This window comes from Natrix helvetica (assembly GCF_964273705.1).
Source record: "Natrix helvetica genome assembly, chromosome: Z".
NCBI lineage: Eukaryota > Metazoa > Chordata > Lepidosauria > Squamata > Natricidae > Natrix > Natrix helvetica.
Window position 1 is genome coordinate 73,300,076 of NC_138554.1, and position 27,658 is coordinate 73,327,733.

General features: G+C 39.3%; 1 protein-coding gene across 1 annotated transcript in view; it reads right to left on the reverse strand.

The window, feature by feature from the left end:
* Positions 1-12,799: 12,799 nt before the first annotated feature.
* NME8 (NME/NM23 family member 8) overlaps positions 12,800-27,658 on the reverse strand; it is a gene marked incomplete at its 5' end in the record, with an annotated part of 88,019 nt that continues 73,160 nt past the window's right edge. The window contains 7 exons of the mRNA XM_081932600.1: positions 12,800-13,084; positions 15,965-16,109; positions 17,279-17,427; positions 19,060-19,167; positions 20,260-20,404; positions 21,500-21,678; positions 25,171-25,412. Of these exons, the coding sequence (XP_081788726.1) occupies positions 12,835-13,084; positions 15,965-16,109; positions 17,279-17,427; positions 19,060-19,167; positions 20,260-20,404; positions 21,500-21,678; positions 25,171-25,412 (1,218 nt within the window). The 3' untranslated portion in view covers positions 12,800-12,834. The remainder of the gene's footprint in view (positions 13,085-15,964; positions 16,110-17,278; positions 17,428-19,059; positions 19,168-20,259; positions 20,405-21,499; positions 21,679-25,170; positions 25,413-27,658) is intronic.

Genomic DNA, 27,658 nt, shown 5'->3' on the forward strand with positions numbered 1-27,658 from the left:
AGAAGAAAATTATACAAGATTACTATGCTAAGTTGTATGAACAAGGGAATATAAAAGAGGAAGAAGTGAAACAATATTTACAAAATGCCAAACTCCCCCAAATACCAAGTGATACTAGAACTGTATTAGAAGATAAAATAACAATGGTGGAGCTAACTGAAGCCCTTAAAAGACAAAATAATGGGAAGGCCCCGGGACCAGACGGCCTTCCTGTAGAATTTTATAGAACACTAGAGGAATCCTTGGCCATTCCCCAGCTAGAAGTTATGAATGAAGTAATGTCTGAAAGCAAAATACCTAACTCATGGCTGGAAGCATATATTACATTGTTACCCAAAGAGGAGGCAGACCATAGGCAAATTAAGAACTATAGACCTATCTCTTTGTTGAACTCAGATTATAAATTATTTGCTTCTATATTGGCAGAGAGACTGAAAAAATATTAAAATGGGTTTATCCACCCGGACCAAAATGGTTTTCTACCAAAGAGGCAAATTAGAGATAATATAAGAACAATTTTGGATACCTTGGAATATTATGAGGTCCACCCTGAGAAGCAAATGGCTTTGATGTTCCTGGATGCGCAGAAAGCCTTTGATAATGTGAATTGGATATTTATGATACAACAAATGGAACAAATGAACTTTGGTAAGAACTTTATTCAAGCCATACAAACGATATACCACAAGCAAACAGCCAAGATAATAATAATAATAATAATAATAATAATAATAATAATAATAATAATAATAATAATAATAATAATAATAATAATAATAATACTTTATTTACAGTCACAGACCAAACATGAACAGTACGAAAGAGACACAGCAGCCAGTCACCAAAAGCCCAACTAAGGGAGGTTACAGCTCTCTCCTCTAATGGTCACAGCTCTCAAGAAAAACCTGGAAACCTGAGAGGTGATGTACGAGGAGACATCCCCAAGGCAATGCACATACAAATCACAGCCATCAGGACCAGGAGGGACGATTTCAGGAAGAGACAGTAACCTAGATCTGTCCACACTATACATAGGGCAAAATAGAAGGACATGCTCCGCTGTCTCAACCTCGGCTCTGTCACAAGGGCACAGCCGCTTATTAATCGGGAGCCTCTTGTAACGACCATCCAGAAGTGCTGAGGGCAAGACATTGAAGTGAGCTAGGGAAAAAGCTCTTCTATACTTGGGAATGGTTAGGGTATAAAAATAGGAAGCCATCCTCAATCCATAGTTGTTAACTTGGTTGAGAGTCAGGGGGGAGCAAGTTTTATTGGCTCTGGCTCGTAGATATTGTAAATCAATGTCCACGAGCCATTGGACTATCCTAAATTGGGCATCCTTGAGGTCATAGTTTCCCAAGGCATCCTTCGTGAAACCTAGCAGATGAAGTTTCTTTAGCAGCTCTTTCTCCCAGCGAGAAATATGGGAGTCCGTGAACACCAGGGAGAGGTAGCTGCCAGGAACTGCCAGTAGGAGCACCCGAAACCACCATTTAAAGGTGTTTATCCAGGCCATACATTCCACTGATCGAATGCCTAGTTCCAGGTATATCGAGGCAAAACCAACACAAGGGGGAAGACACAGAAGTTTTCTAAGGAAAGCAGCCTGGGTTCTTTCAATGCAGTCCTTGAAGCCCCGTATCCATATGGGAATGCCATAAAGAGTTTGGGCCAGCGTTTTGGCTTTGTAAATATGTAGGGCAGAGGGAATTAACTGGCCACCCTGGGTATAAAAGAATCTTAAAATTTGCTGGTGACTACAAGAGGCCGAGTTCAGCACCTGGGTTCGATGTCTAGTCCAGGCACCAGTGTTCTGAAATTGGATACCTAGATACTTAAAATGGAAAACCTGCTTAACAGCATTGCCACTGATATCCCAGTTATACAATTTCAGGGCTCTAGTAAACACTAGTACTTTTGATTTATCATAGTTAATAGCCAAATGGTTTTCAGCACAGTAGGACCCAAATGCAGAAAATAATATTTTCAGTCCTGACTTTGACAATGAAAGGAGAACCGCATCGTCAGCGTAAAGAAGAAGCGGGATCTTTGTAGTTGTCAGCTTCGGGGCGTGGGACTCAATATGTCCGATGTAACCAGCCAGGTCAGATAAAAATATATTAAATAGAAGAGGAGCCAGAACACATCCCTGCCTTACTCCATTCTTAATCGGGATAGAATTAGAAAGTTCTCCCTGCAGACCACACCTGACCTGGCTGGAGGTCTGATTGTACAAGGACCTAATTAAGAACAGCAAAGGTCTGTCAATAGAACTTTTAAGTAGTTTTGACCACAACAAACCCCTAGGGACTGAGTCAAATGCTGACTTTAGGTCGATGAAAACAGTGAAGAGTTTGTCACCTGGTATAGTGGTATATTTGTCGACCAGGTGCGCTAGGACAAAGCAGTGATCTAGTGTGGCACAGCCCGCTTTAAACCCAATTTGTTCAGCGCCAATGATATTGGATTCCTCAACCCAAGTGAGGAGTCTGCGATGGAGATATTTGGCATACAGTTCCCAATAATGGAGAGCAGGCTTATGGGGCGATCGTCAGCTGGGTTGTTTCTATTTCCTCATTTAAAAATTGGCACAATAATTGCTAAGCTCCAGGAGGAAGGTACTCTGCCAGAGGAATTAATATATGTAAAGAGTCTTGCCAAAAGAGGAATCCACCATTCAGGGTTGGATTTTAGCAGATCAGGGGGAATAGCATCAGGGCCAGGAGCTTTGCCTGACTTAAGTTCGGAGATAAACTCGGTGATCTCAGCATGGGTCACAGGTTGCCAGTCAGGGGCTACAGGAGATAGCTGTGGGTCAGGCACGGTTGAACTTGCTGACGCCTGGTAAATTGCCAAGAAATGGTTTTCCCAGTCTCTGTTAGAGATGCAGCATAGAGGGAGTTCCCGATGGCCCGGCAAAGAGCTGGCAGCAATTTGCCAAAATAATTGGGTATCCTTCTGCTGGATAGAGAGGAGAAGTAAATCCCACTTCTCTCTCTCTTTAGCTTTCTTTTTCTTAGCAATTAATCCTTTGTACTCCCGCTTCAGGCGGTAGTAGTCCTCTGGCAGGCATTGGTCCCCTCGGTTGCGGTAGAGCAGGTAAACCCGTTTAATCTGGTTCCTAAGCATCAAGCAGTCTTTGTCAAACCAAGTATTACTTTGTGATTGATATAGACCACTTGGCCCACAGACGGCTCCAAGCTCCCTTTGGACAGTGTTAATTAGTGATTCAAAGGCCAAGACTATCTCCGAGCCACTGCTTGCTAGTACCTGATTGTACAGGTTGAGACACTCAGGAGATGATAAAAAGGAGTGAAACTTTTTTTCAATATTGGGAGACCATTTGATCCTCCTTGTGTATGAGGCCACATAGGGGTCTAATATCTGAGGGCCCCTAGGGAGATGCATATTTGAAAAAAGCTCAATGATTGTAACCAGGGGGTAGTGGTCGCTCTGCGTAAGGCAATCCACATAAAAACACGGACTGCCTCTCTTAAGAGATACCAGCACAAAATCAATAACACTACTCCCACATAAGGAACTAAAAGTAAATTCACCAGCCAGATCACCTAGGGTACTCCCATTAAGAATTATCTTGTTGTGTTGGGCTGCTAGAAGGGCTAACTGGATGCCAGCAAAATTTGTTAATTCGTCCTTAGAATGTCTGGCTGAAGTCAGATGGCCTATGGCCTGGAGGGTTTCTTGGGGGTAGAGTGCCTCTATCGCTGGAGGGACTTGAGCTCCCAGACGGGCGTTAAAGTCACCCCCTATTAGGATGTACATTGCTGGGAATTTAGTTTCCATACAGGTAATATAGTTCTCCAGCATGCCCCATTGAGCCTTGACATCAGCTTGCTTCCTCGCCGGGGGAAGATAAACATTGAACACTAACTGTTTGCTACGTCCTTTCTTAATTAAAAGCGCCATAGCTAAAGAGTCACAGGAGGGTAGTTCCACTGTCTCCACTTTCAAAGAAGTAGAGACCAAACAAGCTAGACCACCTTTAGGCCTCCCTGCTGTAGATTGTCTAATAGCGGCCAATGAGATGGCCGTAAACCCTGAAAAGGATATCTTATCACAAGCCCAGGTCTCCTGAAGCAGGATCACATCGAATGAGTGGATATAGTTGGCAAATTCTGCAGTGCCGCATCTTCGCCCCCAGCCTGCAATGTTCCACGAAAGGCACTTGAGTGTGCGGGGGGGGGGGGGGTAACCAGGTTTACTAGTCATTCTTTGTTAATTTTTTCCAGAGCACCCTTTGGATCCAAAAAAATACATCCATTATTAGATGGCAAGGTCATCCTCTTGGGAGGCAGAAGCAGGGGAAGAGAGGGGAGGTGAGCCTTGCTCGTGGGGCTGTAAGACTCTAAGCACACTCCAGTTCGTACTTGTGGCATTGACTGGTTGCTTAGTTGGAAGGTATTCGGCAGTGTCATCAAGCAGGGTTTGAGTTAGCCCTGCATCTCCAGGTTTATGAATTAAACTTTTTGGAGGAAATGCCAATGGAGTGTCTGCTGGTAAATTAGTATAAAACCCCTGAGGTCCAAAGGAATCCTTGTCAGAGATTGATAGACTCCGAAGCTTGGACTTAACTGCATCCAGACGCTTTATAATTTGGGCTCTTTCCAATTGAGGGAGTGCTCTAAAGGAGCCAAAGAGCTGCGTCTCCTCCTGGTTCCAAAAGCCGTCTTGACGGCTCAGTCCCATAGATAGGTGGAATCCCAGAGACATTAACCTGGGACCCATCAGCCAAGAGACCTTGGGTGCCCTGAGCTGATGTCACTTCTTTTGGGGCCACCTCTTCCCAGCTGATCAAATCGAGGGAAGCTTCCTGATAAGATATTACATGCTGCGGGGGGCTGATTTGGCCAGTTGTAGGAGGAGCAGTTAGGCTACCATCTGAGAGAATGCCAGCTGAGGGTTGTGCAGAAGTAGGTATATAGCTAATATATGGTGCATTGTCTGGGATAGCATTCGAAGTTGGCTCATTGATATATGCCACTGAGGATCTTTTGGGGGCAATAAGTCTCCTGCCACTCACAAGTTGTCGGTTGCTCAAAAGTGGCTTAGTTGATATGTCTTTGAAGACTCTTCTTGGCAGGATGCCAAAGGATCTTAACCAGGATCCTCTTCTGAACAGTAGTTTTGGAATGTTGGGATTGTCGAAACTAAGCAGCACTCTGGAGCAGTATTGAGGGGAGGGTAAGGGTTCGACCTTCTTGAGATCATCAGCTTTGAGCCCCAGTAACTTAAATAGGTGACCCCTTGCCAGCTGTGTTGAACTCCAGTAAGGTAATTTGCCATTAATGGGGTTAATGATGAGGGCCACCTGTTTTGGCTGTAAGACCAGCCGGCTATTCACGTCATAGGATGCGGAATTCAGACTGTTAATAGAATTTTGTTGACCAAGATTTTGTTGGCCAGTGCTTTTCTTGAAGCTTTCCCTGGGATTTGGTAGGGAACACCTTGTCGTCACCACCGACTGCCGAGCGATCTTCCCAGAACACCCACTGGTAATCAAGGAAACTAAGTAGTTTAAAGTACTTACTATTCTATCAAGCTGGAGCTGAATGCTTGCTGTAGTTTCTGCAACCAGAAAACATTGCTGAGCCAGAGGCTCTACAAGCGTAGGCTCATGCAAGGGGTGGTTAGGGGCCGCAGTTTCAGGTAAGTCTTCATTGTCAGCTCGGGGGGTGGCACTTTCAGAAGCTCCCCGACCAGAAGGCTGAGTCAAAACAAAGTCCTCAATCTTAGATTGCTTCAAGAGAGGTTGAAAAGCCAAGTCAATGGGAGTTCTGCTCCTTTTCCTTGTCTGCTACCCAGTTCCCTCTCCAGTCATTTTCAGGGCCTCCATTGGGGCAGGGCCACTAGAAAGCGGTGGAGTTAAAGTTGGGATTTCTAATCCCTTATCCCGGCATTGAGCTGGCTCGCTTAAAGTTGCTGAGTCATTTGTCTTCCGAGTATGCAGAGGGATCTGTGAGCCTTCCAACAGACCTCCCAACTGACTCCCCTCAGGCTGTGCTTTCCCAAATAGTGCCGAAGCCCCGCAGCTGTCCGACTGGGGAAGGGGGGAGGATGCACAACCCACAGTTGGAGAAACAAGCCGACAATATCCATCAATTCTCTGCTGCCCCTGCAATCCAGCCCCACCCTCCTTACTGCTTGGTGAGCACTGTGCCGTCTTTGTTTTCTTTCCCCTGGAAGAGGCCATCCCGTGGTTCCAAGTAGGAGACCTGTCTTGGTCTGTTTTATCGCTTTGCAGTAGAGAATTTGCAGTGTCCATTATCTGAAAAAAGTCTTTTATCTTGGGTTGTCTGGGTGTTGTGGCAGCCATGGATAGCAAGTTTGTTGCTTAGTAGAGAAAACTTTCCTCTCATTCACTAAGGGCTTTACTACCTGGAGTAAAAACTGGAGTAAAAGCTGGAGTAAAAGATGAGCTTCTCAGGTAGTAAACTTAAAAAAATTTAAATTTAAAAGTTGAAAGTTAAAAATTGATTAAAATAGAAGAATGTTTTTAAGAGGAATCAAAATAGAGAGTAACAGGAGAACAAATTTAAGAGTTAAAGTTAGAAATTGATTAAAAAAATAGAAGAGTGTTTTTTAAAAAGAATACAAATAGAGAGTAAAAAGAGCAATGTTAAAAGTTTAAAAAGTTGATAAAATGATTAAAAAGTACAAGGTATTAAGAAAGGAGAAGAAGAAGAGAGTAAAAAGCAGAGCAAAGCTCAGAGCTGCTGCTCCCCTCCATTCTGACCTTAACATTCCATCTTCCAAATAACTCCCAGCCAAGATAATGATAAATGGAGAACTGACAGATCCTATTGAAATAAAAAGAGGCACGAGACAAGGCTGTCCACTACCACCGCTACTTTTTGTCTTAACATTAGAAGTTCTAAATAGAAAGATTAGAGAAGAGGAAGAAATAAAGGGAATGACTATTTTAAAAAAAAGAATACAAGCTGCAAGCATTTGCAGATGATTTAGTTTTTATTCTTGAGGAGCCACTTGAATCTGCATCTAAACTGATAGGAAAAATTGAGGAGTATGGAAAAGTTGCAGGCTTGAAAATAAATAAAGACAAAACAAAGATCTTGACAAAAAATATACCATCAAAACAAAAAGAAGAATTGGCGGAAATTTTGGAAATGCAAATTACAAATAAAGTTAAATATTGGGATTTATCTAACAGCCAGATGTATTACCCTTAAAGAAGATAATTATCTTAGATTGAAGCAACAAATTGCAATAGATCTGGTGAAATGGGGGAATCTTCAACTATCAATGATTGGGAGAATCTCAACAATCAAAATGAGCATCCTACCTAGAATTCTATATTTGTTCCAGACTATCCCAATTGGGTTGGGGAAAGACTACTTTGAAGATTTAAATAAAATGGTGTTGAAATTCATATGGCAGGGGAAAAAAGCAAGAATAAAACGTAAACTGTTGCAAGATGCTAAATCAAGAGGAGGGTGGGGCCTACCCGACTGGGAGTTGTATTATCAGGCAGCTAGCCTGATGTGGATCAAGGAATGGATAATGCTAAGAAATGTTAGGCTTTTGAATCTAGAGGGTCACAACCTGTTGTTGGGATGGCATGCATTTTTATGGTATAAGGGAACTAAAGCACATGGTTATTTCAGAAGGCATTATATAAGAGAGACTCTGTTATTAAATTGGGAGAAGGTTAAGAGGTTGCATTACTTGAAAATTCCAGTCTGGATATCAACCATTGAAGCTTTTTCATATTCAATAATATATAAAAGGGAACAAACAGATATGCTGAATTATTGAATACAGAGGGTGAACTCAAATCTATACAAGAATTGAAACAGGAAGGTATTGAAGTCAATTGGTATTCATATGTGCAAATACATTCTAGATACAATGAAGATCGAAAAAATGAGGGCTTTTATGATAAAATGACTGAATTAGATAAAATCTTAACAGGTAACGACGAAAAAGTAATCCAAAAATTTTATGCCTACCTATTAGAGGTGAAATTACATGAAGAACAAGTCAAAGAAACTATGTTAGCTTGGGGGGAAAACTTTGGGCATGGCATTGATTTAGAAAAATGGCAAAAACTGTGGACTCAAAACTATAAAATGACAATGTCAACTGCATATAAAGAGAATTTGTATAAGATGTTTTACAGGTGGCACTTATCCCCATTGAGAATAGCAAGAATGTCTAAGAATAAATCAGAAAAATGCTGGAAATGTCATCAGACATCGGGCACATTTTACCACATGTGGTGGACTTGTTCTGAAGCTAAAAGATACTGGACTAAAATACACATGTGGTTGGATAAAATGATACATAAACACATAGACTTAAAACCAGAACTCTTTTTATTGGGAATAATACCAGAAACATACAACAAGGACTTGAAATATTTGATTATAAATGTATTAACAGCTGCTAGAATTGTATTTGCTAAAAATTGGGAAAATGAGAAATTACCAACAGAGGAAGAAATCATTCGGAAAATAATGGACTGTGCTAAATGAGTAAACTTACATTTGAAATTAGAGAACTAGAGGATGAGCAATTTTATAGAGTATGGGATTTGTTTTACCAATGGTTAGATAAAAAAAACTGGAAATGAAATCGCTTTTTTTAATGCAATAATAGAAAGTTATATCTAATGCTCTGAAAGTTTCTTTTTTCTTTTTTTTATATGTCAATTTTTTATAATAAAACAGAGTACTTACTTATATGATATATGAAGAACAATAATGCACAATGTATAAGAGTGGGATGATTTAAACCATTAGGTATAATTGTAGGTAGTGACTATTTTCCAACATAAAGATTTCTGCTATACTAAATGGACTAATGATGATGTAATGAACAATGGATACACATATGAATTGAAATATCTAATGACTATATGGATTGAGAATTAACAATGGAAAATTATATTTGGAGTTGTGGATGATTGAAAACATTATGGTTAACTGAAAGTATAAATCTGTAATATGAATTAATCGGAATATCTTGATTTAATCCTTGTTCTTATTTCTTAGAGATAGGCGATATTATAATTCTATAACGACTTACTGTTACCTAATAGATAATTATGGATTTAAGGAAATAAGGGCTGTCACTAATGAAAGAATATTAATGGTAATTTGAACACACAATGCTCAATGAAATATTTAGTTATGTTTAATGGATAACCAGTGATTTTATTCTTAACTGTAAAAACCGCTGCACAAAAACTTGTAATCAAACGACATGCTTGATGAAATCAAGGAAAGTTGTTTTTTTTCTCCTTGCTCTTGTTCTGTATGTGTTGTCTTGTCTTTTTAAAAGAAAAATAAATAAATAATTTTAAAAAAGAGAAGTTATTGAAATACCTGAAACACACTAAACACATGAAGTTATTGCTAGAACCAACACATACTGATTATGCAGAATTATGTTGTTATGCAGATTCTGATTGGGCAAGTGATAAAAAATCATGCAAAAGTACTTCAGGTTACATGATGTTCCTGAATGGATGTCCTGTTTACTGGCAAGTGAGAAAACAGAATTTTGTTTCGTGTTCATCTACTGAAGCTGAATATGCTTGTGTTTTGGATGCATGTAATTCTCTAACACGGTTTGATGCTTTGATCGCAGATATCTGGACACGTCCAATTTGACCAATCACCGTGATGGAAGATAATGAATCGGTGGTTTATATTTCTGAGTCACATTTCACAGGTTCTAGGTCCAGACACATTGACATTCATTATCAAAACACAAAGCAATTAGTTAAGCAAGGTTTTGTTAAATTGCAATATGTATCTACACATGATCAAATTGCTGACATGCTCAACCAACCGCTTCCAGCAGCTCAACACGAGTATCTGCGGAAGAAGATGTGCCTTATTTGATGATTTGATGACATCAGCCCAACTAGCAAAAGAAGGGGTGTCACTGCGTTAATAGGTTTGCTTAGCTGTGCTGAAATTTACTGCGCAGGTCACAGTTCTTATCTGCAAGTGATTTAGTACGCATGCTCCTTCACATTCCTTAACTTTCTCTTCTGATCTTCTGTTTGCTTGCCAGGAGGCAGGCACATAGCTCTTGCCAAAATGCAGTTGAGTTAGCACTTTTGCATTTTTATTTTCTTTTATATTAAAAATGTTTTTATTAGATCTTGCTTTGGGTTTATTTTCGCTTATTCAAAAGTATGCTACAAGGAATGCCAAGATCCTCACCTCCTTAATTCAGGGCGAAAGTCACACCCTAACATTTCTGAAACTGTTTCTCTTTTTAATTCCATCATCAAATCCATATCTTGACACAAGGGATAGAGCTCCAGATTATCAAATTCACTTTTCCATATTCCCTTCTTTCCACTTTCACTCATGAATGCTCCATTAGTAAGTTCATCTGCTATCTTATCTTTATCTTCTATATCTTCATTCTCTTCTTTAATTTTTGGGGCTCCAACCCCTTCATCTTTTGCTGTACAAGACTATAGTCTATCCAACCTCTTCTCAAATCTCCTAAATCCTTCCTATATGTTTTGAATTCCAACAAAAAAACCTTGAAAACTTAAGGTTTCCTCATCTGCATATTGATTGATTTATTTTATTTATTTTATTAAATTTGTTAGCTGCTCCCTCTCCACAAAGGGACTCGGGGCGGCGTACAATAAATAAAACACATATTATAAAAATTACACATTGTACACATTGTACAGAGGAGGTATAAAACACAATACAATATTATAATAGCATATAAATATTAAAATAAGTTAAATTAAGACCCCAATAGAGATTATAAGTTTAAAAATTGCCAGGGGGAATAAAATGGAACTATGGTTGAGCCAGGCCTGCTAGTTGAAAAAGGTGGGTCTTGAGTTTTGAACGGAAGGAGCGGAGGTCGGTGGTAATCCTAATATACATATTTCCAAGAAGAAAAAAAGAAAAGGAGAAAGAAGGAAAAAAAGTCTAAAATCCACTGCCACTCTAGCCTTCAATGTCTCTTTTGTGTATATAAGTACCTTTATTTTGAAATGACTTAGCACAAGTTCTTTTAATTTTTTCAAAAAGGAAGAGTTCTATCTTTTTCTTTTCTTTTCCTTCCCTTGCCAAGATATTTCACAAAGGCACCTGCCAAAACAATCTGTGCCCTTGGCTCCTTATCAGTCTCCACAAGTAACCTGCAAAGCCTCCAGTTATAGAGTCAATAAAATCAAAGGAAAGAGACCAAAGGACACATTGTTTCAAAAGAGGGGAAAAAAACCAAGTTCTGGCTTCCGAGTAGCAGATTCGACTTTCTCCTATTTGTTTCAAGCTTATGGAAAACAAAACAAATGTCTTTAATGAAGTTTAATAAGCAGTAGTAGGGAGGATTGGTAGAATAAAAAAAGGTTTTAGTTAAGCCAAAAAATAAGATAGTAAAGAATAGGAGAAAAAAATTCAATTCATTCACTTAAGAGGAGAAACGGGAAGCATTACAATCACTTCAATCCACAAGACATTGTTACAAAGAAAAAGAAAAAAAAGACTTTCTAAGGCAGTCCAATAAAGATAAATTTCGCCGCTTTATTCATTGCTTAAAGGACTAATTTATCTTTTAAAAAAAGTTTCTTAGGGTAATCATTCTCAAAGAAAAAATCTCACCAGATGGGCTCACTTTCACTGCCTTCTTACCAGAGCCGCCTCCGACTTTGTCAGCCTGGGGCTGTCTGTTTACTGCCGGCTTGGAAAGCTTCCCTTGGGTGAATCAGGGACTTTGCGATGTCCTTGAGACCAGCAAGAATTTGTCTCCCTGTTCATAGTCTCTTCGGGACGGTTTAGGTCCATATGGACCGTACAACTATAAAAGTATCAACGTCGGTCTCGGACTGTCGAGACCACAAGTTGTGTCGTCACGACATTGGCTCGTCACTCAAGGTATTGGTCATCACTTTTAAAGTCCTTCTTGACATGACTTCAAGCTAATGGCATTGATCCACCCCATTAGTGCCAGGAGAATGAGCATTTGCAGAACCCATTGATTAAGGAATTTTGGAGCTCCTGCCTTTTGGAACATCATACCTTCCCTAAGGTGATATCTGCTTCCACTCTTCTTCCACCTTTCATAAGGTTATGAAGACCTGGCTGTGGCAGTTGGCCTGGGGCCCCAACAGGGGTTCATCATTCTGGAGTAATTACCAATTAAGACAACACCCCTGCTTCCTCTGTATGCATCTTGCTCCCTTGCTCCCCATCTTTTAATTGTAATTTATAATTCATTGCACAATCAGCCAGGTGTTCAGACTGGATCTGGAATTTTTATCCTTCTATCAAGCCCTTCCCAAGAATCTGGGATAGGAAGATGTAGACGTTAAAGATATTGTAACGGAATCTAAACTGTTCCGAATAAGATTGCTTTTGCAATTAGTGTGATGGTGATTTGTTGAAGTCGATGGTGTTCAAGTGATGCTCCAGTTGTTTTTAGAATGTAATTGAGGAGCCTATTACTACAACTACTACTTTTGTCAGAATGAAATAGTCAATAAGGACTAAATGGTCTATAAAACTCCATCTTACATTCTTTCTTCTCATCTATCCCTCTCTATTCTAACCAATAGGCCAAGTGACTAGAATCCATTAATTAATATATTGGGATTTAGCACCAATTATTAATAATATTATTACAGGTATTCATATTTACATTCTGTACGAAATTGATATTACAAGTTAAAATAATCTTAATGGAGGAAGTATTCCTAATTTGAAGGGATCTTATGAATTCTAATTAGTAACATGATATTTAATAAAAAGATATATGAATGTATTAATTTGTTCAGATCATTTATTGGTAACAACAGGTCAACTTTGACATTTACATATAAATGTATTTGTGTTTTAGGCTTTCTAAATCAATATCACCAAAGATAAAGTTAATGCTTTTTTTAGCATGTCCCTCATTTGAGGACCCATGAACAGCATTTTGCATAACATCAGTTGCAAATTTAGCACGTATTGAATTAGGATGTGTTTCTTTTGCTTTCATTGGATCTGTTGGTCCCATTAATTGTCGCCATTCCTCCACAGCATTTTCTTTAGTTAGAACCATGACCATTGATGGGCCTCTGGAAAAACAATACAACCAACAATGTATGAGATGCTAACAATCTGATTTTGCAATGAGAAGATTAAGTTGATATAACTAATGTTGCATGCTGAATGAGATAAACAAAGATAAACTTTGGAGTAAACTGTATTTTTGATTATTTCACAGTCAGAGGTTTATGTTATAGAAGCCAAGATTTATTAAACATACATTATGTATCAGTAAATGACTTCCTTAGCAGTCCCATCTCTGCTTGTATTTGTGCTTTGCTGTATGTCAGTCTGCCTGTTCTCCATATATATAAAAACGTATGCTATCATGTCATATTATATCATATGCTAGACTTAGAGGTGCCAATTTTTGATGACTTTCCTTCCCTATGGAACCTTCAGATAAATGGACATGCTCCATAGATAAAAGTAGTTCTCTGTTTCGGCTCTACAAAAGAAGAATGCAGGAAGAATGTTACTTTTTTCACACCGAGAACTCTGAATTATTTAGCTATCTATATTCTGTGGAGCAGAAGACCAGCTGGATGGATATAATTAGATGTGGGATACATCAGCAATTATTGACAAGGTGTGTAGTTAAACATTATTTAAAAATATACAGCTGGCATTCAGAGCTTGATTTTTCCCACTTTGGTTTTGATTATTACTCTGAAGAATTTATAATATTTTTTTTCAGTCATGATTAAATATGATTAAGGATTCATATGTCACTGGAAATGACATAGCAGAGAGAACTTATATACTAATGATTAAAAGGAGCCTTGTGTATTTTCAATGTTTTTGCACAGGGACTTCATCACAGACTTTCCATTTGTTCAAGAGTTTACCATAATTTATCAATTCAATGTGCTGATTGTGTAAAATGGATTGTGTAAAAAAGTGTTAGCACCACTTTATAATGCCTTGATAAGATCACACTTGGAATATTGCATCCAGTTTTGGTCACCATGATATAAAAAAAATGTTGAAATTTAGAAAGAATAGATAATAAACATGATTGGGGGACTGGAGACTAAAACATATGAAGAACAATTGCAAGAATTGAGTATGTTTAATGAAAAGAAGGACTAGGGGGTAATATGATAGCAATGTTCAATATCTAAGGAACTGCCACAAAGAAGAGAGAGTTAACCTACAGCTGGGATGGCGAACCTATAGTACGTGTGCCACAGGTGGCACGTGGAGGCATTTGTCAGGGTACGCGAGGCGCTGCCCTGTCAGCTGGCCACCGCACATGTGCGTGCTCGCCAGCTGAGTTCACCCTTTTTAAAAACCATTTTTGCCCTCTCCAAGTTCCAGAGGCTTTATAGGAGCCTGGGGAGGGCGAAAAGAGCCTCCCCGCCCCCCTGGAGGACCTCCGGAGGCTTCATGAGCTTCTCTGAAGCCTCCGGAGTACAAAAAAACGCCCCAATGGGCAAACCGGAAGTTCAGGAACGGACTTCCGGTTTGCTTGGAGGGTCGTTTTGAGCACTCTGAAGGCTTCAGGTAAGCCTCCTGAAGGTCCCTGAAGACTTCGGAGCGCTAAAAACGACCCACCCAGCAAACTGGAAGTCCCTGAAGCCTTCAGAGCACTCAAAATGACACTCCGAGCAAACTGGTTTGCTTCCAGTTTGCCCGGAGGGTCGTTTTGAGCACTCTGAAGGCTTCAGGGAAGCCTCCTGAAGGTCCCTGAAGACTTCGGAGCGCTCAAAACGACCCTCCCAGCAAACCGGAAGTTCCTGAAGCCTTCAGAGCACTCAAAATGACACTCCGAGCAAACTGGTTTGCTTCGGGTTTGCCCGGAGGGTCGTTTTGAATGCTCCGAAGCCTTCAGGGAAGCCTCCTGAAGGGGGCGGGGGAGGCTGTTTTCACCCTCCCCAGGTTCCTATAAAGCTTCTGGAGCCTGGGGCAGGCGAAAAAAGCATGCAAAAAATGGGGGGTCATGCCTGTAGTGCACGCATGCGCACTGAGGGGGTTGCACATTGCATTATGGGTGCGGCATGCCCGCACACGACCCCCCTGCGCTCCCCCCACTTATGGCACGCGAGCCAAAAAAGGTTCGCCATCGCTGACCTACAGTATTCTCAAAAGCACCTGAAGAGAGAACAAAAAGCAATGGATGGAAACTAATCAAGGAGGGAAGCAATCTAGAAATAAGGGCAAATTTTCTGACAGTTAGAACAATTAATCAGTGTGAAAAGCTTGCCCTCAGAAATTGTGGATCTCCATCACAAGAGGATTTTAAGAAGAGATGGACAACCATTTGTCTGAAATGGCATAGAGCAGGCTATCAAACTTGCGGCCCATGGGCTGGATGCATCATGTGATGGCCATGCCCATGCCTGGTATAGCAAAGGGGGGGGGGAATTCCTGATACATCACGTGACAACATTGTGACAATGCAAGTTTCACACCCCTACCATAGAGTTTCCTGCCTGAACAGGGGAAGTTGGACTAGAAGACCTCCAAGGACCCTTCCAGAGGTGGATTGGTCCTGTTTTGGCCCATTTCAGCTGAACTGGTAGTGAAATTCAGGCCTTGGTCGTAGAACCTGGAGATACTCAGGCCTGCCATGCCCCTGAACTGGTTCCTTCGCTGCCACCATTTTGGATTTTAGTGACTGTGTGGGAGCAGTTCACTGTAAATTGTTCCGCACATGCGCGAACAACAATTTACATTGAACAGTATGCATCAGGCGCACACCGGTTGCAAACTGGTAGTAAAACTGACAGTAATCCACCCCTGGTCCCTTCCAACTCTGTTATTCTCTTAAATGATGCAAAAGAACTGTTTCTTTGATATCTTAATGCGAGCCTGGCAAAAAAATTTGTATGAAAAATTCAAAGTCAGTTCTGCTTTCATCAAATTTTGTTCTTGGTTTTTTTTTTTAAAAAAAAACAGGCACTTACTTTGACATATAATCCACTAGTTGATCATAATATGGCTTATCTTCATGATCTTGATAAAATTGTGCTGCTATCTCAGGACTTATGTGTGCTTCTCTCAATTCTGAGATTAGAAATCCAGCATCTTTTACTTCCTTTATAATTTTATCTAGAAGAAGAGAGGGATATCAACATTCTACTATTTCAATCTTTATAGTATAGTACAGTACTACTATGAAATATGTTCAAATGTATAAAAACTGACAAGAAACTTTATTTTCCTGCTAGTTACAGAATTTCTGTTTATTTGAAAGTGTTATTTCCAAATGATAGCTGTAAATTGAGATCTTTTACATTTATGAATAAGAAAAAAAATGTTACAAAATAATTGGCAGAAGATGAAAATTACTACAGACCTGGCTCCTGAAAAAATGGTTTAAGATTTGTGTGAAGAAAAAACCTTAAGATGGCAACCAGAATGGTGCAAGTGAAACCCTGAACCTTTAATATGAAGCTACCATCTTGAGCTTTTAAGAACTCCCTGCAGATACCGCTGCTTGGAGATTAGCCTTTTTCAGGGGACTGGTTGCTTGCCTAGTTAAGGTTAACACTGTATGTTTAATTGATGACTTACAACTGTAAGTAAGCCTGAAATTACAGCCATAAGTTGTCCCAGTCAAAAAGTTACCACGTGACCTCACACAATTTTATAACAATTTTTGCTGTGATTGCTCAGTGAATGTTGCGTCACATGGTGTTGTTCAGTGAAAACTGCAGTTGTTAAGCAAACACATTTTACTCCATGGCTTTTTTTATTATGGGGCACTGTAAATGGATGTAATTGTAGATTATTGTCAAATGCCAAAAACGCAATCACATGAACACAGGTGTAGGGACAATTGCTGGAATTACAAACTGCGTTGGAAGTAACTTTGGGGGAGTCAGTCTCAACTTGAAATGGTCAATAAGTGTCATGTTATAAATCGAGAATTATCTGCAATGCGTAAGCAAGGCTTCAGTATATATATATATATTTACTCTGTCCAACTGCCTCCTCCCTTTGCCTTTTAAACATCCACTTTTCTCCCATTTTATTTTTCTTTTTCCCCCAGGATAGCTAACTCTTCCCCTTACTTTGTCTGTTCTTTTCATTTTCTTAGTGTTGCTACTAAGTGGAGGGAGGAGAATATGTTTACATATATTACTGTATGAGGAGGAGATTTGTTGATATAGGCAGATGGGAATGAAATAATTTTATAATGGTATAACTTATTTTATAGGCAATTTATATAAGGGCACAAAGAGAAAAATATGAACACCTTGTAACATTAATCTTACCTTTCTCTTCAAAAGCAGAGGGTTTAATGAGAGCCATAGTGTTTTCTACAGGAAAGAAGAATTGTAATTCCTTTTCAACTTCATTTGTGTTTGCACTGCCATGCAGCTGATTGATTGGAGAATCATGGATTGCAAACTCAGCACGTAAACTGGAACAATGAAGTCAGAAAATTAGAAAAATAGCACAGAAACTTCATGCTTACAAGTTATATATATTCGTATATACATACACACATGTATGTATGCATGCATGCATGTATGTACATAGACACGCACATGAGTTGTGGAAACTTCACAACAAGTACATATCTATAGTCCTTTGGGATGTATGATTAATTCCAGAGTGAGATAAACTTGAAATTCCTAATTTTCCTCCAAGCCTTCCATCTTTGCCAGCTTGACACAGATAACATTAAAAAATGCATCTGTAATGGAAGTGATCAAAGCATGAGTCAGTCACTGGAATAAGCAATTTGATCAATGCATCATTCAGAGTGCCAAATAAAATCAGTTAGTACTGTCCAAGAGCTATTTTCCAAAATATTCTCATAGTATTTATTTTGAGAGGGACAAATTAAAAAAGAAAAAAAAACAAGTTTAACTGTATCTATAAGAATTCAGTAAGAAAATTCAGATAAACATTTTGTCCTCAGGCGTCTTGTTATCTTAAAAAAAGAAAACAATGGCAGGGCAAACTTTGGAAATAAAGCATGATTAGCTGAACAGATCATTTTTCTCCTGAAACAAGTTTTAAGCCATCACAGGGTTCACCTAAAGTTAAAACTGAGATTCATATAAAGGTTCCTATTAACAGCAGGAAATTGAAATAACTCAATTATTATTAACAAAATGTCTTGGGGTAGAGGGATATTTTTACACCTTATTTGTCCATACATATCACCTTAAGCAAAATTCAAAATCACTTCAGAAAATCTCATTCAATAATAAATGAGCAATTAAAGGACAATCTAATAAATGTTGAACAATGTAATTTCTCAAGAGTTTTTGCATATGGCAATACAGATGTAGTGGTGAATACTTCTTAAGCGTAACCAGTTTCTCTTATTTAAATGGTGAAGCTCAGTATAATGAATGTTGATATAGTATTGCTAAGGAGGGGAAAAATGACTTCTTAAGGGGCTCTGCAAAATGTTTTTCATGGTCTGACCCTTGTTTGTAGGCAATATTTTGATGATCTGGAGTTTTCTGAAAGATAAAGAGATAACCTTGGAGTGGCTTTTTATTCAATAATTTGGAAACCAATCCAAAAGTTATCAATAAATGAATTACTGGTGCTTTTATTCAGAAGTTAAACTTTTCATTAAATAATAAAAAGTCATATTTATTAAATACAAATTTAATAAATAACAATGTAAGAAAATAATGTAATCATTTTCAGTCACTAAATTCAGTGTCAGTAATATATAAAATACATACAATCTTGCATATTTTGTCTTTCAGTAAATGCATGAGTGTAAGTTCCTGCTTGCACAATATTAATGCAATGTTCTTTTTTAATGATGTGTAACGACATTGTTTAAAATTATATCTGTGCTTTTAAGCTAACACATAATTACCTATAGAGAAATGACTATAGAGAAGTGTATTTTGCAAAGGTATTTCTGTATTGTGAATTACAGTTTGCTATAACATGCTGAAGTAGTATAAGATACTATCCAGATGATGGCACTATTGTCATAAACATCACAAGAGAGCATAACTTCAACAGAGAAAATAAAACACAGTTCTCAGAATGCCATTATTACAATAAAAAAGATTACCTTTGGGGATATTGTTCCTTTGCTTCTTGGATTATTTTTGGGCCTAGTAAATCCCTCCATTTTTGGATTGCATTCTCTCGTACCAAAGCAAGAGCAAGAGTTGGCCCACTGGTCAAGACAAATATAGCTTTATTCATCCATCCATCCATCCATCCATCCATCCATCCATCCATCCATCCATCCATCCTTCTGAATGAATATAAATTCAGTAACAAACATTCTGAAATATAACCAGCAAATATTCTGAGGGAAAAAGCCGAAACCAGGATTTCTTCATTAAATTAAAAGTGTTTACAATTACAATGGAAAATATACACAAAATCCCTCACAGTGGTAAATATTGATCCAAACAGTTGATGAAATTATCCTTTATTAGAGTTGTTGTTATTGTTAAAGTGATTCTGAAAATTGCTTTCACATAAAACAACTTTTGGGAGGCTATGAACAATCTCAAATTTCATGAAGGTTCAGTGAGCTGCAGAGTTGGAGACCCCTGGTTTAAGATATCAGCATTAATGTAAGTCCTTTTCAGAACTGATTATATTTAGACAGACTGCTTCTCAACAAATTACAAATCTATATCATTTCTGTTATTTTAAACTTCCTTAATGACAACTAAAATTCTCTAGCAGTCTATAATGATAGTTACAACTACTATTACTGCTAACAACAAGACCTTCTTCACGTAATTTTTGCCTTAAGAATATTTTTCCTTTTGCGACTGATAATCATTGTACTTATCCTGAAACAAGGATGAAATTTGGAATTTGTCAGGATAAGTACAATAATTATAAGTCTCAGGATAAGAGTTTTATAATAATGTCTGTGGTGCAAGTTCTATCACTGAAAATTTCTAAATTAAATTGGTACAGATGTTGTGACTGCACAATGAAACCAAACATTGAGCAATAACAGATGTACCCAGAGGGACTGAGACAAAGGCAGTCAAGGTGATGGCCTCAATCCAACAAATGAATTTCTTCCCTCCTTGGATGATCCTGGATAGTAACAAGATTCACATAGGAGCCCATTGGTGCTAGAAATTGAACTCTGAGAAATTCTTGCAGATTTGTAATGCTCATCATAGATTCATATCTTCTGGATATAACATATGTGATACTATAATTTCCTATTCTAAAATAACATAAGGTATTTACTCATGGAATTCTGTATTGTAGAAAATGCATTTAACTTGGGTACCTGGTCATTTGATCCAAAAGATATGGAAAATAATCTTGATTTTCATGTTCTCGGTAAAATTCATGAGCTTGTTCTTCTGATAAGATGATTTCCCTTTGCAACGCTATTTCAAAGCCATTTTCCACAATTCTATTCAGAATAGATTCTGCATAGCAAAAATTATATTGGTTGCATTACTTTTCTTTATGTATAAATATCTAAATGACTGGTGCTTCTCTAATATGATATAGCTTCACTGTCCTATCAATTTTGGCCTCAAATCTTATTCTGTGCTCCAATGTAAACATCCTCTTTTACATTCTACACTTTTTTTCCTGATCTAAGAGCTAAGTTATATTCCAGTACCTGGAGGGAGTAAACCTGTTAACACTGAAAAAAAACTATTGATGGAGGAAACAGACCTATCACAATCATAAACTAAATAATGAGAGCTATAATGGATTGGGACGGGATTATTTAGATTATTATCTAGATTTTTTGATTTTTTAATTTTGCTGAATGGAAAATTAGGATATGAGTGCAGCAACACAAAGCAATCGTCCATAGCAAAATGACTGTGATTCATCGTGCAGTTAGATATTTGCTGCGTGAGAATATTCATGTATAATGATTATTTGAAATATGCAGTTTATTTCTGTGATAGCTTTCTGATACATGGGCAGCTTCTCATTAATCCCCAGTATTCAGAATAATATCCATACTAGCTGAGGGATTCAGAAAGGTTTCAAGGTTAGAAAAGTCTGTTCCATAATATTTCCCTGTTGAACTTTCTAAGAATAGTTTTTTAAAGCTTTCAATTAATTTGCGTTATAACTCACACATTTTCATTTACATTTATGCAAGGAAAAAAGAAAGAGAGAATAAGTCTGTATGTTTCAAACTACACCACATTTTAAATGTGCGTTTCTTTAGAGATGTTTGTTTAAAAATGCTCTCAGTTGTTTTTATTTTATTTTTTATATGCAAAAAGATGGATTAAAACTGTAATGTATACATTTAAAAATAGTGTAAGTCTAACAAAGAAACATGCCAGGACTTTGAATCAGAATAGGTTTCTCAAACTAGAAAAGGCAACTTTTCAGATATATGCAATCATCTGTCTAAAGTACTATCAGATCTTAGCCAATCTCATAAAACACCACCATTCTGCCTTTAATTCTTTTTATGAAACCCTAGTAAAAATAGAAAAGTGCCATAGGTTTCAGTTCTGTGCAAAGTGCCTGTAATAATTGCCACCAACCTCTTCTTTCTTTTAAAAGAGAAGGTCTGATTAATGCCACTGTTCGTTCAACAAATTTTTCATTCCTTTGCTTGGAAAAATCAGAGAAAAAGAAGGCAAGTTGCCTGCTTGTTTCTTCAACACGATCCTGAATATCACAGTGATGTAACAGGTCTTGATTTTGCAACATCTCTTTCAAACTAACAAAAAGGAAAATAATGGAAAAATGTATTTAATACTAACATAGGGCTTACTTTATCATCAACATCTTCAAAATTAAATACTCTGATCCTGACAGAGGTTGTATTCAGCTGGTTCAGACCAGTTCACATGTACCAGTAGCAGAAATTTTAACTGATTCGTTGAACTGGTAAATATGGCTTCTGGCTGGCCCTGCCCCCACCCACTTGGTCACCTATCATCCCCCCCCACCTGATCACCACTCACCCCGCTTACCTGCTCGCCTGCCCTGCCCAGTCACTCCTCACCTTCCTGGCAGCATAGCACACTTGCACATGTGCACAGTCTCTGCTCTGCAGTTTGCCTGCCTAAGCTGCCTTCCCACATGGTGCCTGCGCTCAACTGACTGCCTCCTCCTGCCTACAGGTAAGCCTATGAGTCACGCTATCCCCCCATTACCAGAGTTTGCCCCACACCCCAACGTCCCTGGGCTTTTGTAGCTTGCAAAGCCGCTGGCGCTGCTCTGGGCTCGCATGGCTGGCAACCTTACCATCCTCCCATGGCTGGTGGCAGAGGGGAAGGCAAGCCAGAGCCCATGAGGAATCCAGGCTTAGAGCAGGTTTGGAGCCTGTTAAGAAGGACTGCTCCTTGGCCCCAGCCATATGTTTTCAAGCTTGGGCTATTGCATATTGCATGCTTTTCACTCCAAGCCCTCAAACTGCTCCAAGTTTGGGTTCCTCATAGGTGCTGAAAGTACAGGCCTTTAATCTGGCTGTTTTCTCTGCCTGGCTTTCTGGATGTGTCCCCAAAATGCTGTCCTGTGAAAGATGTTCTCACTCTCCCAGCAAGAACAGAGGCAGAGAGAAGAAGCAGTCGCTGATCACATGGAACCACTCCACATGTTATCCAGAGACTTGTTTTGGGCGTAAGTCCCAAAACTTAACTGTAAATCCCATCCAGAAAGCCAGGCAAAGAGAACAACCAAGTTGAATGCTGTTTCTTTGCCTGGATTTCTGGATCATGGGACTTACCAGGACCTAAAGCAGAAGCAGAGAGAAAAAAGTTGCCGGAGAACTTCCTTCTGGGTCAACGGCTACTGCTTCTGTCCGCCTCTGTTCTTGCCGGGAGAGTGAGAGTATCTTTCACAGCAAAGTGCTTTGGGTCCTGGTAAGTCCCATGATCTGGAAAGTGTTGCACCAGAGAGAAATAGCATTCAACCTGGCTGTTCTCTTTGGTGCAGTGCTTTCAGGTCTTACAGAATGCTGGCTGAGAAGCCGGCACGCTGGCCAGGAGGACGCTCGCCTGCCTGGCCAGGAACTGTATGGCTTCTCATCTCTCATCCCTCTCCCTCCCTCCTCTCTCCGCTTCATAATGAGCTCCAGGAGGAGGAGGGGACGCCGTCTTCCCCATTGTGAAGTAAACTTAAACTAAGTTTAAGTGCTGCATGAGGCACTGCAAGAGTAGCAAGCAGCCATGGAGGTGGCGAGAGCAATGACATCAGCCACAGCTAGCCCAGCCAGTGTCTTGGGTGGAGTGAAAGTCATGTTTTCCCATATTCCTCTCGCTGCCTCCATGGCTGCTCACTGCTCTTGCAGCACCTCGTGCACAGCACTTAAAACTTAATATGCTTCACAATGAGGGAGACGGTATCCCCTCCTCCTCCTGGAGGTCATTATGACATGGAGAAAGAAATGAGAGAGAGAGAGAGAGAGAGAGAGAGAGAGAGAGAGAGAGAGAGAGAGAGAGAGAGAGAGAGAGAGAGAGAGAGAGAGAGATATGAGAAACAGAGAGAGAGTGGGAGAAAGAAATTGAAAGGTCTGATAAGAGAAATGAGAGAGATAGGGAGAAAGAGATGAGAGGGAGAAAGATATGATAGCGAGAAAAGAGAGAGATAGGGAGAAAGAAAAAGAGCAGAGAGAGGAGATGAGAGAGAGGGGGAAGGAAAAAGAAAGATGAGAGAGGGAGAAAGAAAGAGGAGAGAGAGAGATGAGAAAGAGAGAGATAGGGAGAAAGAAAGAGAAATGAGAGAAATAGGAAGAAATAAAAAGAGATGAGAGGAGCTGAGAGACAGATAAGAGAGGGGGAGAAAGAGAGAGAGGGAGAGAAAGAAAGAGAGAGAAATGAGATAGATACGGAGAAAGAAAAAGATGAGAGAGAGAAGATGAGAGACAGGGAGAAAGAGATGAGAGACAGAGAAAGAAAAAGAGTCTGGCATACGTGGGGGTTGTGAATTGGTAGTAAAACCGGCAGCAACCCACCTCTGATGTAAACATATCAAAGGCAAAAAAAGATGCGAAAATGGTGTCACTATTATACTGAACAAGGTAAATACTTCCTCAAGTCCTTTGGCAACAACCCCAAAATGATTTGCCATTGCTTTTTTCTGAGGTGTTTTTTCAATTTCCCAATTTAGCCTTTTGGCCTGGCATTCCAAGATAGTTCCCATTCATACACATAACAATGTAATAACTGATTTATGCTTGTGAGATTAGCCAAGGTTGCTTGCTATTTGCTGTAACAAAATATGAGAATAGCAAGCATTAAAAAAACCTTCCTCTGAAAATTCTCTCAACATTCTGATGAATTGGATGTTTTAGAAGTGGTCCAAATTAATTAGTAAACTGTCATTCTGGTTTTTTAATTACAAAAGTATTCACATAATTATATCTGCATACTCATTACAATGCTGATAAAGAGGATAACATCCTCTTTCCTCCCTCCCTCTCTTTCAGATTATCAGAACACATCAGGGCATACATTTATCACAATACAAAAATCAAATCTTTATGTGAATTCATGGTCTCCTTTTTCCTTCTATTTTAATGAGTTCTTGCAAATTTAGGTGGACATCATTAGTTTCTGAAACATATTAAAAGCTGAAGCAACTTAAGTATAAGTTTAATAAACCTAAGTGGGGGCAAGCTGGCTATGATTTCTATTATTTCATTGAACACCAGATTTGATTTTGGTTTGATTTGATTGACTTTCCTTGTTCACTAATACATGTGAATTCCTTTCAAAGTTGTGCACTTGGTGGAAATGACAATTATTTCAGATGGAAGGAGGAGACCAACCTTTAGTCAGATATATGACAGTTGGCCTTGTCTGTTATAATGTCTAAATAATAAATTCTGCAAAAATCAATTAAAGCCTCAATCCTTTCAGCCTCATAATGATCCTGTGATATATTATGATCCTAATAGTTAGTCTGTATAAATTATAGCCATTAGACAAGTAATTGAATGAAACCAGGCAATTTTAGCTAACTTAGATCAGATTGGGGAACAAGATATTCAAGGCTATAAATCACATTAATTTCTGCAGAAATTGTCTTCAGTGAACAAATGGTTGGATCTAACAACTTAATGGGATTTAGATTAGACTAATGTAATGCATTTGGTTAAAATGAATCTGTTTAAGCCTGAATCCAGTCTGATACTAATTGTGAATTATGAACTTGCAAAATAAATATGTTTCTCATATATACATACATATAAACATACATGACATACCCAATTACAGGTGTCACAGAGTGTTTCCTCCATGCCTCAGATAAAAATTCTCCCCTTTCTTTCATTTCTTCTTTTTCTTTTTCTTCTTCTTCCTTTTCCTCTTCCTCTTCTTCTTCCCCTTCCTCTTCCATTGCTTCCAAATCATGTAAAAAAGGCATACTTTGGCCATGCTTTCTTTCAGATATTATCAGAATATAGGAGGGTGCAGACAGCATATATGAAACAAAGTCTTCAAAATCAGGCTGGAGAAAAAATGTTTTGTGTTAAATACCAAGAAAGATGCTGACATCACTGCATTCATCCTGTTATTAATGAGATATAAAATATCACTATATTTATTACCAATTGTTTAACAACCTGTTAATGAAAACTATAATAAAATAAGAGATTTTAGTTAGCCAGGAAATGTTATGCATGGGTATTTGTGCTCTATATGATTTTCTTTTTATGATATTTTATTCCTAACAGATTATGCTTTTGAAATTTTGCTTCCTTGGTCTTCCAACATATTGATGCCAGCTAGGTTATTAAATCTCATTCTATACTGTTTATTTATTTCTCACATTTCTATACCTCCCATCTCACTAAGTAACTAGGGTAGTTTACAATTTAATCATAAAAAATGGTATAAAGCATAAAAAACCCAAAATAAAAAAATTAAGAACTTAAAATATTACAAACTTTAAGTAAAATACTTAAAATATTACAAATTTTAAAAAAGCAAGGGCAATAACTCACATCAGCATCTGTCCCATTGTCACTCTTCAACCCCTATAGCAATTTGGCAGAGGTCCTAATACTCTTTTGGAAGCCCACTCTGGGGGTAAGATATTCTAGAGGGCAGGCGAACAGCAGAGAAGGCTATCTTTCTGGATTCCAACCAGGGCTTCTTGATCCAGAAAAGGATATAACTAGTGTACAACACAAAGTTGGGTGAAAACCTTCGTAGCCATTACTGTCACCTGCTCTTCAAGCAGGAGTGGACCCCCAGTTCATTTACCAGGTAATCTAGAAATGTGCAATCTCATCCAAGGCCAGAGATGGTAAATTCTCATATTCAGAGGAGCCTTCTATATACAGTCACTCCATTCAGTTGTAGCCTGTTGTTCCCAACCCAGACCCCCACAGTTTTACATAGATTTTAGAAAATCTATTTCTAAATCTAAATCTACATAGATTTTAGAAAGGTGCTCGACCTTTCATTTTCTATCAACACCAATTGGGATCAGTTCCAGAGAAAGGAGGTGAACCAGCACAAGACTGTGTCTCCCACTCTCAACTCCAAAGTTAACCTTAAAGAAAACCATGATCAATGATATTGAAAACTGCCAAGAAGTCAAAAAGAGCCCGATTGAATGCACTACATCCTATTCCTGCCTCCTTCCAATCATCTGTTTGTTTCACTCAGGATCTTCTGAAGCTGCAGCATTACCTTCTCAACCATTTTTCTAAAAGGGGAAGCTGGATAAAGGTTATCAGGAATAATAGGGTTCAGTCAGTGATGGCTTCTTGAAAAGGGGATACAATGTACTTATCATCCCAACAGGCTCAAACTGTTCCCAGATAATGGGTAAGATTGTTCCCCAAGCATTCCTAGTAAGGATGCCTCATTGGGTGAGAGATCCTTACCAACCGCCTTGAAAGAGGCGGTGGTGAGGCCCTTGCTTAAGAGGCCTTCACTCGACCCAATGGAGCTAGCTAATTATCGTCCAGTCTCCAACCTTCCGTTTCTAGCGAAGGTTGTAGAGAATGTGGTGGCGCAGCAGTTTCCACGACACCTTGACGAATCCGAATATCTAGACCCACGCCAGTCCGGCTTCCGACCCGGGCACAGCACAGAGACAGCCTTGGTCGCGCTGGTTGATGATCTCTGGAGGGCCAGAGATAGAGGTTGTTCCTCTATCCTGGTCCTATTAGACCTCTCAGCGGCTTTTGATACCATCGACCATGGTATCCTATTGCGCCGGCTGGAGGGGATGGGAGTCGGAGGCACCGTTTTACGGTGGTTCGGCTCCTACCTCTCCGACCGGTCGCAATTTATTTAGATTTTATTTAGATTTTTATACCGCCCCCTCTCCCCAAAGGGACTCGGGGCAATGTGTGTTGACAGGGGGGCAGAGGTCGACCCTGAGGTCACTCACTTGTGGGGTGCCACAGGGGTCGGTCCTCTCGCCCCTCCTGTTCAACACATATGTGAAGCCGCTGGGAGAGATCATCCGTGGTTTTGGGGTTGAGTATCACCTCTACGCTGATGATACTCAGCTGTATATTTCAACTCCAAACCACCCCAACAAGGCTGTCGAAGTGATGTCCCGGTGTTTGGAGGCCGTCGGGGTCTGGATGGGGGACAACAGACTTAAACTCAACCCCTCCAAGACTGAGTGGCTGTGGCTACCGGCACCTCGGTTCAGCCAGCTGATCCCATCGCTGGCCATAAGGGGCGAACAATTGCCCCCTGTGGAACGGGCGCGCAATTTGGGCGTCCTCC